This window comes from Leuciscus leuciscus, assembly GCF_965113295.1.
Source record: "Leuciscus leuciscus genome assembly, chromosome: 23".
NCBI classification, from domain to species: Eukaryota; Metazoa; Chordata; class Actinopteri; order Cypriniformes; family Leuciscidae; genus Leuciscus; species Leuciscus leuciscus.
In genome coordinates, this window is record NC_138747.1 from 17,418,440 (window position 1) to 17,432,699 (window position 14,260).

The window sequence follows — 14,260 nt, forward strand, 5'->3', positions numbered from 1 at the left end:
CATGGAAACTGCTCCTGATAAATAGCAACACACATGACGTACCAATAACGTAATTTATTGGTATTTTACTTTTATTTCTTAACTTACTAATTTACGACGTTGCATTCTCGTATGTGTTTTGCGCTTTAGTGAAGTGATACAGCGCGCGCTGGCGCATTTGCGCGTGCAGTTGAAGAGTGCGCGCTCCTGCAGTATAGCGGCTGAGAGGACAGGAAAGTCCGTTTTCAGGTGAGAGACTAGCGCTGCTTGACTGTTGTCGCGCTGCTGCTGCCGCGTCACGCATGGCGATCACGTCACAGATAGGCAGACTGAATCAAGTAACGTTTAACGCCTTTATCATTAAAAGTGCTAAGAAAAAACATCCATATAAAGTCTGACATGCTTAAATCCAATGCGGTATTTCCTAGTATCGATACAATCGATTCATTACCTTTTAAAACGATGTTAGATCGATATATGTCGTCCGGAAGGCCAACTTGCCGAGCACAGATCGATGTAGTTGGATCGTAGGAATATAAATCGATACATCGATCTAGTTGATGAATCGTTACACCCCTAATACATATTGTTTAAAAACCCGATCCGAGAAGACCTGAGTCCAACCCAACAGCATTTATTTTCGAACCCGACTGGACCCGAATGTAAACGGCATTAACGTGTCAGGAAAAATCCCTGTGTCTTGCTGACTGATTTATTGTTGCCTGCCTCTGGAAACTGCTCCTGATAAATAGCAAAGTAAATAAAGTTAGGATACTATATGAAGAGTTTGGTTCCAAAACGCGATAAATCCATTTTGATTAATTTGAGTAAAAATGTGTTTTCTTTACCAAGAATGTGGCAAGATGAAAACCACTATTTTCTGTTTCAAACGTTCACATAGCATCTTTAGGTTATAATAACAAAAAAAAAAATCAAATCCAGATTTTGATTTCAAAGATTTATTATAAAAACTGATAATTTTTTCCCCAAAATGCAATAAATTCATGACACTTTTTTTTCAAAATGCAATTAATCCATTGAATCAATATAAAAGTTATTTTTCATATTGAAACTGTTGAAAATACACAACAAAATAAGTTGATCCACATATGACAGCCTCTGAACTCGGTCAATATTTTATTACAGGCACTGGACTAAAAATACATACAATCAGCCATCGCTAGGAAATACCTCCTGAACTTTTTTGACGGCGATAATCTGTAAAATGGCTTGGTCCTGCTCGGTTTTCGTTGACTGAGTAAAACAATTGAAAGTTTTTCAAAAGATCCCCAGGGGTTAACGTGTCAGCGTGACTGAAGTTTGATGCTTTCGTGTCGTGTGAGAACAAACAACAGCCGGCATTTTTCCTCCTCCCGCGTGCCTCGTCTTCTTAATCTCCTCACGTAAATGATTAGATTTCGATGGCTTACGTTTCTTCCCTATCGCAGAAACCACCACAGGTTCAATGGCGTCAAAATTATACACATTTTTGTTTGATTGTTGATCAAAAAGTACAAAGTAGATAGGAAAAACTAGGATGCCGGGTGTATTCAGAGCGCCGCCGTTACTGTTTGCAATGCGTGGAATGGTGCGCTGTGATTGGTTGAGCGGATTTATCGCATTCTGCAGAGAAAGGAGACTGGCATTTGTCGCGGTTTGGAAAGAAAGGGAGAAAACATGAGAGAATAACACGGCGGATATCGCATTTTACGTAAAATTTTAAATGGACTTTTCAATACCGACCCTATACAATACAGATCTTTGCGGGAACTAATTTTTTTTTTAAATGGCGTTTATCGCGTTTTGGAACCAAACTCTTCATATATTTCTGAGTTTGGCTTTCAATTGTGACCAGTGGATAAAAAAAATTAAAAAACGTGATAGCTCGATAAAAATGTAATCGATAACCAAATAATCATGGATTCGCTAATGTTGTCTGCAATGCTATTTACCTCATCTCCAGCAAAGGGCTTCTTCACACAAAAAAAGATAAGCCCTGCATGAACATGTAGCATAATGAAGAGAGTGGCTTTTCCTGATGGATCTCAAAGCTATAGGATGGATTTGTGTGCATGCAATTTGTGTGACACTTGTCGAATTTGTGTGACACTCGAAGTTTTGTCGAATGCTAATAACCATGGAAATGCATCATTACAGTCTGTAAATATCTCTTAACAACACAAGAATGCAATCACTAGTACCCCTAAGACTTCCTGTTAATAAAGTATCTGGTAAGAATCTATTCCATATTAACAATGCATTAAATCACATTACACATTAATAAACCACAATAAATAAATTAAATAAAAACAAATTAAGTGATGTCTCATGTCTCAAGTCAAGTGAATTACGGGTCATTGGACAGGCGTCCAATCACAACTGACTTCCGGAAAAGGGGAAGTAACCAATGTAATTTACCGCACGCGCCAGCATCAGTTGTGCGCTCGTTCTTTTAGGCATTAATTTGCCGCCATAGAGGAATCAATTCGGTGCTCAAGCACTGTCGAACTGTCCCCAAAAATCTTGGCACTCAAAAGCGCTTCCCTCCACATTTTCTGTTGTGTATCGTTTATTTGTCCATGCATGCGCACCTGTGCACCACTGTTTATAATATAATACACATATAATTTTGTGCGAAATCTGTCACACCTACTGGAGCAACATCAATAGGGCACGCATGGAAGCACACATCTTGCATTTATTTATTATTTTTTATAAACAGGACTCTGTTTGGATCAGAAGAATTCAGAGAGCGATTTTCCGAATCCAAAATGTTGAGTTGGGATATAGAGTGAGAGAAAGGGACCACCCGTCTCAAGCTCCGCTTAACTCTTTAACTTAAACTGCAATCCACATGACCAAAATCTACAACACTGCCTCGGCAAACACGGGATATCGAATCACAGGACACAGATGTCTGAACCTCATCCCTCGAGATGAGAGCCAGACGGGAGAGGAGCTTATTAATGATACGCTCACATTAACACAGCCAGCCCCCTCAAGAACTGACTGAGCCTGCTCTGCTCCCAAATAAACAACACAGAGACGCTGTGAATCATCCACATAATAAAGCAGTGTCACATCATCACACGCTCTCTATATTCTGATTATACAGATTAACTCCTGTCACTAATGTCATTGACACATAAGTTTACAATTTTGTGGTTTTTCACAGACACGCACTCAACAAACATACGAAGCTGACGACATGCAATTCGTCTATTTACGGTCTCTGTGATGCGATGCACTACGCTACGTCACGACATCTATTCATGGGTTTCATTAGGTCCCTTTCCACAGGTGTATAAAATCAAGCACCTAGATTATGAATGCAGACTGCATTGTGCTTGATTAATACACCTGTGGAAAGGGACCTGATGAAACCCATGTATATGTTTGGCCAATCATAGATTGGTGTGTATTAGGGCTGTGTATCGCAACTAAGTCACGATACGTATCCTGATAGAGAGGCCACCATACCATATCACGATATGGGTCTGCAATAAATTTCACCTCAGCAGAATTGAGTATAACAGCTGTTTATTAAACACTGCATACTAAAGGGTCATTGATAACTATAGGCAGAGCAGGCAGTCGCACTTTGTATTAAAAAGGGCATCTGTAGCACTGTATAACAATATAGGTAATCTCTCTCAGGCTCGTAAATAAACACAAACTTGATGTATTTCACTTTTCTGTGAATAGAATATCGAACAAGAGGTCACTAAAATGCAAGCTTACTGGTTTTCAGAAAGCCAGCACTTATCCATAGTAGAGACAGAGCGCGTGCACATGGTTGCCAGGTTGAGAAAAGTAAGTAAAACACTTAGCAGATATTTCCGTATTGCAAAAGTGTGAAGCTCTGATTGAGGGATTACATGTCTTGATATCAGGCAACCCCAGTTATGTTCCTCTGCGGGTCAGATTAAAACTTGTTCTAGCCTATAAATTAAATTCTATTCATTAATTTCAGCACATTTTCACTCCGTTTTAAATGATGTTCTTGTATTCAAATCGAGCGGTGTCCACTGCTGCACACGTGCTGCAGGGATCAATACAGAAGCAGCTGTCTCAATTCTCGTTTTGACAAGTAGTGTGTGATGATACATCGTCGTAATGATGTATCGAACACAGCCCTAGTGTGTATAGAAACATGCTTTAGACACCGGCTCATGTGAAGTGTTCCCATAGTGTCAAGACCATGACGCAGCGTTGAGTTCCACTTGAAAGGGAACTGCACAGAAAAGGTTATCAAGCGATTTTTGCACAATAATGTTAATATGTTAACATAAATATTGTTCAACGTCTTGTGGCTATACATTTCAAAGAGTGAGTAATTTCACATTTAAGGATTGGCCCCATTCACTTTTATTGTATGCATCTCACTGTAATCCAGATTTGAGCCTTTTCTTAAAGGAGGGTCAAGTCAAAATACATTTTTGTGGTAATCAACATTAAAAATGCTGTGCATTGAGCTTAAGTTGTACTGAACTCAGAATATTACTTCAACAAATTACAGAGTATTAGGAGGGAGAGAGAAAATAAAAAAGAATAGTGACAAATAAACAGGCAAAACTATCAATTAAGTTGCTATCGCTTAAAGTGTCTGGCTTAAGGCTTTGCTAATTTTTGCAGAAGTAGCTGATTCTTTCCACAGTAAATATTCATCTCAATGGAGTTACAATAATGTTATCTAGCAGGGGACTAAGTAAGAATATGTTATCAAAGGCCTTTACTTTAATTTAACTACTTCTGTCTCAGTAGGTAGTGTGCCAGTACAACAAAGAGATTTCAAATTAAAATGCAAACAACACAGCTATCACTGTACAGCGGATAATTAGGCCTAAACAAACCAAAGATGAGCTCTTACAAACCGAATTTTTACCACACTTTCACGAGCTAGGTATGTGCTAGATATATGTTTACCAGTAGGGGGTTTGAATAACCATTATTCATAATTAATTCATATTGGAAAAACCAAGAAAGCAATATTTCAGAAATTATTTATCAACATCCATCGAACCTCTCTATGACGAAACTTTGTTTTTGATTGAATGCAACAAAGTCATGGATTCGCATCGACAGCCACTGATCATGGTCTGCAGCATATATAATATGCACACAAACAGACACACAAAAGTCCAAAAGTACTAAGCAACAAGTAAACTTACGTTATGGATCATAAAGACAGCATAAATATAACATGAGTCTGACCCCTGCTGTTCTGTGTATTGGTTCACCAGAGCACATTGCATATATTCTCTCATTGCCAAACAAAACAATTGCAAGGACAATAGTCCAGCTGAATAATTTACATCACAGTGTTCAGCAACTTCACCAGGTTCTCGTTTCCTGCAGAGTGCTCTGACAAAGGGCTTTTCTGAAGAGAGAACAGGCGCGAAACATCTGCTAAGACATCTGTTTGCAGGCCCCATTGTGCCCTGACTCCGTGGCCTGCTGTAAGCCCACGCTATCACTCCAGTAATGACACGTCCCAGTGATCCTGCGCTGCAGAGAGCCAGGGTCAGCCAGGGCTGCACTGAGGTCGTCTGTCATGAGTAGCACTCTTAAATACAGTAGTTTCATTTTCAGCACCACGGACAGCCGCACATTCACATTTTACTTTCAGCATCATGGACCGCCCACACTATAAGTTTAAAACTTGATTGATGCTTGTCATCAGTGAATGCTTAAATACAGAAAAAAACATTAAACTTCTTTTAACTGTAGGACGTTTGATTCCAGCACCACAGCTGCATGAACATAGTTGACTTTCAGCACCATGGACAGCACACTGTGTTGCTTGCACAAAGGTACATTGTTATCAGTAGGTCATTTTTTGTTTTTAGATGAATAGACTAAGTTATTCTAAATTTCATAAACTAGTTGTGTCCATTTTTTCATAAAAAAAAAAAAAAAAAAAGGAGTCTGAAATAAAATCATTTTTAATTAGCGTCGAGGTATTCTAAGTGTACGGCACCAAAGACGTCCAAAAACAGCAATTATCTATCACTCACTCACTGTTTCCTGATGTGATTTCTTTCTTGTTGAGAAAAAAAGATGTGATTTCTTTTATTGTTATTAATATTGAAGAAAGATTCTACCGTAAAAAGGAAACGGGAAACTATTTTATTGATTCATGAGTTTCTCCATAACCACCCTGGAAATTAGTTAATTACTGCACTGTCAAGCAAAGTGATACAATACAAACATATTTTTCTCTCCACATTCATTGCAGCTTAATCATGCATGCATTACACTCCCTGATTACTTTCTGGATGATAAAAATAAAGGTAGTTTTTAGAGTATAAAGTGTTAATACGATCTTAAAAAGGTTACAGTTTCACAAGAGACACTGTTGTAGACACTTACCAACTCTGGAGTTTTCTTGAGAAAACGGGTTCCCACCTGGGTTCAGGGTCACCCCAAAGGTCTTATTCCCAAACGAGGCATCACAGGGATCCACATAGAGCAGAGAGCCACCAAACCCCACCTCTGCCAGTAAAGAGAGCTGTGGAGAGATGGGAAACTCTAAATACAAGCCAGTTTTTAACTTACTGTTCAAAAGTTTGGGGGCGTTTAAAGTATTTTATGTTCAACCAAGGCATTTATTTAAACAAAAACACAGTAAATAGAGTTTTTTCCCCCCCTCCAATTATTACGATTCCATGTTCCATAGTGTTTCTATTTTATATAGAATTTTCAATTTTAATATATTCTTAAATGTATTTTTTTCCTGTGATGGCAAAGCTGAATTTTCAGCGGGAAAAAAAATTAATATTCTATTTTATAGAAGCATTTTCACTACTGGTTGTAGACATTTGGACCCCACAGGATATGAATATAACATTTGGTACTGTGCTTCGACTCAGAAATAGTGTGCAATCCAGATAGTTAGTGGGAGTCAGTGAGTCAAGGTCTCTTGAGTTTACTAGTTCTCTCTGGCCCCTGGTGTGGGTGGACAATATCATAATAGCAAGAGTAATTAATGATCTATCTGTGCCATCTCAGTCTGTGTGAGTATCTGAGTGTGTTTGGCGTAACAGCTGGGAGCGCTGGGCAGCTCTTCTCACTACAGCTTCCAACAGCTCTGCTAAATTAGCCAAACCACAGTATCTATCACATCACCTCAACTAGTCAGGAATGGAGGAATTCAAATGTATCTTTATGAAAACCACAATATAACAATATATATTTACATATAGATTTACAGATTTGTACAGATTTCCTCTGTTCCAATATATATATACAGTATATATACACACACACACACACACACACACACACACACACACACACACACACACACACACACACACACACCGAGACGACAACAGTGTCAGTGATGGCCATGATGAAATATGAGGCATGTGATGTGGGAAAGCAAACTAAGTATTACTTATCTGATATATTATCTGAAAATAATATTTTATTTTATGCAAAAAGGATGGAAATATTATTCTATATTCTGTAAGTAATTCGAAAATGCTAAAATACTACTTTTTTAATAGATGAAGAAGGTTTTAAAACTGTCACTTCTACAGAATGCCATTATAGATGAAACAATTTAAGATGTGGATATGTTCATGTTTCAGAAAGATTACAGAGGTTTCCTGTTATGCCTGCATATCCACTGTTAGTAGACAAGTGAAATAAACAAGGGAGAGTGAAAAGTGTGTTTAAGATAGTTTATTTTCTAAGAGTCCACAGGGCCAAAAGTGCCCATAGTTGAAGAAACACCCACATAAAAATCAATGACCTCAATGTAGAGCAAATAATTCCCAACTTGACTAAATTTGAACTGCATACTCCTTTCTTCAGGGGTAAAGAATGAGGATGTTTCTGTCTTGCATGGCAGACATTTATATCATCTGAGTCACTGTTCAAAGGTCCCTGTTTGCCTTGAACATCTAGTCGACAATCTAACTAATGACGGCGTATACCATATGCGCAGCGGCACATCATTTATGCTGATCGTGCCAGCCGTGTCAGCGGTTAGATTGTGTCAAACAGACGGGCACATTTGGTGCGAAGGCAGATGCACCACTGGGTGTTGTGCAAATGAAACTCCCTAGCACCTGACATCCATATGAAAAGCCAGCCAGAACCCAGTCCCCAGTCCCCATGCACGATAAAGATAATTAGGCTTGTAACAGGCTTGGAAATCTTTTTCTTTTCAATGCGGGTGTTGTTCAAAGATAGCAATCAACACCTTGTATGTATTTCGGTTGCTTGGGAGTGTCAGCTTATGATGCTGCCATGGATCATGCTTCTTGCTAAATGCCAACAAGAGCCAACAACTTGTCCTTCATGGGAATACAGAGGACCACAACTAAACACACAGCACTTGACATTTACTTACAGTCTCTAATACACACAGCGTCTCAAAGAGGATCAAGAGGAAATTAGCCAATAATCTTCCTGCCACAATTTTTTTTAATTACTTTTTTTTTTGTAGGGTTGCCATTATTAAATTCACTGAAATTAAATCCGTTCATGTTAATTTGTTCCATTACTGCTTTTCCCAAACCTGTAATTACAACTGCTCACTAATTACTTCAACCCAAACAAATTATTAAAGATACTAAAATTATATACAGCAAACGAGTATGTTTATAAATGTCAAACTACATTTAAAGGCCTCAAAAAACATTTGCTGTTAATTTACTCACCCTCAGGCCATCCCAGATGTAGGAGACTTTTTCTTTGGTTGAACAATAAGAAGATTTTTTTTGCTGAAACCATGATTTCACCAATCCTTGGTGATTCGTATTTAATTCAAGTCAATGTCTACCGTCACTTTGAGGGTCAAAAATAAATATTTACAGGCAATATGTACATATTTATGAGGTCTTACTAACCGAAACAATTATACTGTTGAAGAAATTGAAAATTATTATCTGTAATCAACAGCCTCGCCAAACGGTCCTGAGCGCGTTCACGACAGTCTGAAAGCGTGCGTGAGCTTCATGTCGCATAATGACGTGTGTGCGGGAGCTCAAACATTGAGAATCTTTGAAAAGTCAATCTTCCCGATTGAGATCACGCATATAGGTTGATGCATCATTGATAAGCACAATTAAGTATGATTTGGATGAACAACACAACACATGCGTCCTCCCTCTCAGTTGTAAACAAACACCGCATCAGCTCACGAGTGAGTTTGCTTCCGCACATGTCATTATGTGACAGGAAGCTCGTGCTTCAGACTGTCGTGAATGCGCTCAGGATCGTTTGCAGCGGCTGTGAATTTCAGGTAATAATGATGTAAATAATGTTTCTTGCACAGACCGATCGTTTCGCTTCATAAGACCTCAATGTATCGTCAGGAGCCACGGGTATTAATTTTGTTTTGCGTGAATGTAAGTCTTTACCACAATCTTAATTAATTCATTAATTTACATGTTATATTTAATTCATATTTGAAGTAAAAAATATATGAAATTCATGAATTTCATATTTTTTTAAACTTAAAATATGAATTTTTAGGAATATTAATAAAAATACCAATAGTATACATATAGATACACATTTTATTTAAGGTAATCTAACAAACAAAGAATTTTATAATACATTGTGCAAATATACATTTTACACAATTATTTTCAATTTCTATTTTACACTATGTGTGTGTGTGTGTGTGTGTGTGTGTGTGTGTGTGTGTGTGTGTGTGTGTGTGTGTGTGTGTGTGTGTGTGTGTGTGTGTGTGTGTGTGTGTGTGTGTGTGTGTGTGTGTGTGTCGTGCTGGCAAAATAAGTCGGAATGCCCACAGGCTAATTATGAGCTACATGCAAAACAAGTGAAAAATTTCAATTTTGGTAGAATCTGAGGTTTTCACAAAAATGAGCTCATTAAGCCCTCGCCTAACCATCCCAATGCTCCAAACAGCAATTAAACATCAAAAAGTAACTTTATCTGTACATTTTCTGAGAGGAGTACCTTTCGCTCGATCTGTTATGTCTTAAATCAGGGGTCTCCAACCTTTTTTCATTTGAGAGCTACTTTTTAAAAATGAAAGTGGCCGAGAGCTACTCATGTAATACAATACTTAAATCTCTTAAATAATGTCTCATAACTCTCATATTAACAACTATCCAAACTGTTTTAGTCCTAAAAGAGTTATTGTAGGCCTATATATGTCACCCTTAAATGTCAGAGATTTAAAAAAAAAATTTATTGAAAATTGTACTTTGCATATTATACTCTAAAAACACATAATTATTGTTGATTTTTATAGTGCATCATAACTAGAGATGAAATGGCATGAAAATTTCATTTCATGATTATAGTGACCAAAATTATCACGGTTATCACAGAATCCTGTTTAAAAAGTACTAATACTACACAATAAAATCAATTCACCAAGTTTTATGTCGAAAACCAGCAAATAACAAATAAAATTAGCATCAATATGCACTTTTTGTTTACATAAACATTAAAATAATGACATTAAAAACGATGGCCTTGCATCTAGTACTAACATGTACAAGTTCAAATAAAGTTTTGACAAAAAAGGTTTTATAAAAAGATAAACCTCGCATATTTCAGCCTTTAAATCATTTTTATAAAAAGAATGAGTCAAGAAAGATAAATTACTGACATTTACAATGCACTTTAGCTTATCTTTTATTATTAATAGTAAAATTCGGTCCGATTTTCCCGTGGTGTCTGTCGTTGCTGTGCAACCATGCACTGCGCTCTCCACAAAGATAAAGAAGTTTTAGTAGCTAATGGATTTCCACCACCGAAAAACGCTTGCTGTAGCTCTACTACAAGAATTATTTGTTTTTGAAGGAAAAACACCCGTAGTGTTTGGGTGCACCCCCATCCTTCATGTTGTTACGGAGAGGGTGAAGCTGATTGGTTGGTTCTTGTCACATGACCTGCGGTGCGTTTGCGGCATTCTGAAAAGTTGAGATTTTTTCCATCTCGCTGCGCCTGAAAAAAAAAAAAAAAACGAACTCGAGCGCGCAAAAGACACGATATGTGAACAGCCCTTGGCGAGCTACCTCCAATCAGGCCACGAGCTACTGGTAGCTCGCGAGCGACGTGTTGGAGACCCCTGTCTTAAATGAACTTTTGACAAGTATTACCACTAGCCCATGAAAGCACACAAGTTACAGTCGCGGGATCTATGGATTTATTCACATGAAAATTCTCGGCACTAACATACAGTCGATCTCATTAATGGCAAATTAAACCCAATGTACTACTGAAATTGATTTCTGGACATCGTAATGTAATTTTTTCCGAACATTGTTATTATTGTACATAAAATTATGCTACTGGTTGGAGATGTGTGTTCGATTGCTCGAGTTTTATTGTGTGTTTTTTTATTCCCAACTGTATTGGTTAGGAATTAAATTACTAGAATTTATTCACACCTCTACTATTGAATCCAACGTATCACCAGCACTCGGATTTACATCCATGTTGCTGTCAAGTATGACTTGCAGTCTGTGAGGTAAACTAAACGCTATTGGCTATATGAAAAGGGGGGGGAGGAGCCATTCAATATGTCCTGCCTTAGGTTCCTGTTTCAGTGGAAATGACGTCAACGAATCATACAAAGCTGCACGTTTCAAGGCACTTCAGTGGGCCTTTAAGGTATGGTTGCTAGGAGATTTTGTTTTGGAACCTTCAGAAAACTTTATCCCAATTTTTCTCAAAATTGACTTTGCTGACTCTATCGACTTCAAACAGATGTAGATCAGTCATTTTGTTTTGTCTTATTCCAACAAATCATACATCATTTTGAAGTTTTTTATTATTATTATTATTATTTTTTATAGAGCATGAAATGAAGGATGAAAATAACAATAACTCATCTTTGAAAAATTGCTTGATGTGACTCATTTTGCCAGCAGGGGTCACATATCAAATCAGTAAGTGGACTATACAGTATATATTCCACTTACTGATTCAATCTAATTTATTTCAAAGTGGAATTTTTACTGTTTTTAGTGCCATTTAGTGCAAATTGTTTCAAGTTTAATGCTGTTGCCCTGTTTGAGGTTTAATGAAAAATAAATAAACTTTTCTTGTTCCAGTAAAGAGTTTGTCCTATATATCTACATGTAGGCCTACTTTCTATAGCCTTGTTTCAAAATCTAGTTTTGAGGGTGACATTAGCGTTATATCAGAAAAAAAAATCTGTTCATATCTGTTGATTTACTCAGGGGAGACATTTACGTGAAAATACATGAAATGTGTATACTCCTAAAATATTTCCATTTCAGCACCTTCAGGGAAGGACAGGAACATCCGCGCACCCTGGGGAAATCTGCTGAAGAGTAGGGAAAACAGAGAAGCAAATAGAAGGAAACCAACAGAACCAAGACAGCAACGTTGGAAAAGGCTGTTCTCTGCTAAGTGTACACTTGTTGATCATATTATGTTAATGACAGCATCTCACTACTCAATGGACACATTCAAAACCTACACTGCACACATACACTACAGAACTTCTCGCATTAAACAGCCTGTTTTGCAGCTATATGTGATATAGCTGTTTGAGACTATATTCTAAGGATTCTAAGTACAATTCTAAGATCAGGATTGAGAATTGAAAGGGTTTTTGAAGCTACTTGAGATATTGGTATGCTGTTTGTTATGAATGTCGCATGCTGCAAAGCATAAACATCATGAGCCATAATTCTTGTTTTACTGTGAAGGAAGACAAAAAAGTACCCTATAAACCTTTCAAAATCTAATAAAAATGTGTCTGCCAAAACTGAGCCGAATGCTGCGAGTCAAATTTGCATTATTATCTACATTTGGATTGTGTGAGAGCGAGCTGTGTCAGCACAGGAGTGTGCATTGCGACAGAGATTGTAGATTAAGGTCTCGGATCAAAAGTGCCATCATTCTCTAGGCTAATTATCTGAAGAGGAGCAGTCAAAAAGCTTGATCCTCGCAGACTGAGAGTAAGCACTCGCTTTAAAGAAAATCAATAACTCTTCCCAAACAAATGACAGCTAAGAGTGCCTGATACAGGGCTAGAATTCAAATCAAGAGTCTATTGGTCCCAAAAGTCACTGTTACCTTCATCACACAGTCATAACAATTGAATCTACAGTATGCTGATGAACGTAAGGCACTTTCTGTCAACATTCAGTGAATATTAATGAAAACTAAAACAAATATAAACCCATTAGTTCTCCATGTTACACTCTTGCATGTTTTGCAAAATAAATGTATCAGAACATCTTTTCATGAATTATGTGGTTTAATTATTTGAGATGGGATATTATTTAAATCAAAAGAAGTCATGGACACTTACTGTATTGCATTGCTACACTCATGTAAAGACGTAAAATCATAAAAACAGGAAATTATTAGGGCTGTACTCAACCAAAGAAAATCTTGGTCGACTGAAGTCCTGAAATTTTCGACTAAAAATCGACTAAAATCGACTAAAAACGTTAAATTAATTAGATGCGCACTGTCGCAGTACTTGGTAGCCTTGTTGTCCGCCTAAATTAATTATAAATAAACATAAAAAACTAGTAGGCTATTTGCAGTATATTAAATCGTTTTTGACCTAATTATTTTGCACTGAAATGAGTCTGACACTCGAGTCTGTCGGCTCTGACAGCGTTGCATCACGTGCACCTGCGCAATATCATAGCTTATGATTTCCGAAAATAGTACTATGTTGTCAACTAGTGATATCATCACAAGAACTGTTGAGGAATATGCAACATAATTTAGACAATTATTTTTGATGTTATAATAATAAGTTATAACTGTCAGACACTATCATTTCACCGTGCATGTCCTCGCACCGAGCGAGGCTGAACATGAGCTCAGCTTCGCAGCTGAGACACGAATAGACTATTAACTTAAAGCTTTTACTCTTAATAAACACAAAAGGCACGTCCACTTTAATAAAAAAAGAATATTTATTAAACAAACCAGATCAAGAGCAGAAACGAAATAAAGTGCATAACTGAAAAATAAAGCATCCTAGGCTCAAAACTAACACAACCAACAGCACAGCGCAATTGCGCATTAGGCTCCAAATAAAAAATAAAAAAGTTAGGTTATCACACTAAAACATTGAAATATGCAAATTCTGATATGTTCATATAGCCTACTCAAAACAGACAGGGCAAGCTAACGCAGACAAGTGAGCTTACCACTTTAGATGATATGTCATGTTTGTCGTCGAGCTGTGGAAAACTGTTGCTTGCAAACTTTGCATTCAATCTTTTTCCTGTTATCAATTTTAACAAAATGCTGCCACACTGTCGATTTCTTTGTTGTTGACATGTTAGAA

At 37.3% G+C, this 14,260-nt stretch overlaps 1 protein-coding gene across 4 annotated transcripts in view; it reads right to left on the reverse strand.

Annotated features, from left to right (window-relative positions):
• naaladl2 (N-acetylated alpha-linked acidic dipeptidase like 2) overlaps window positions 1-14,260 on the reverse strand; it is a 317,992-nt gene that overhangs the window by 150,669 nt on the left and 153,063 nt on the right. For 3 of the 4 annotated variants that reach the window (XM_082156236.1, XM_082156238.1, XM_082156239.1), the window contains exon 5: window positions 6,352-6,490. In XM_082156236.1, the coding sequence (XP_082012362.1) occupies window positions 6,352-6,490 (139 nt within the window). The remainder of the gene's footprint in view (window positions 1-6,351; window positions 6,491-14,260) is intronic. The other variant, XM_082156237.1, reaches the window with a different exon arrangement.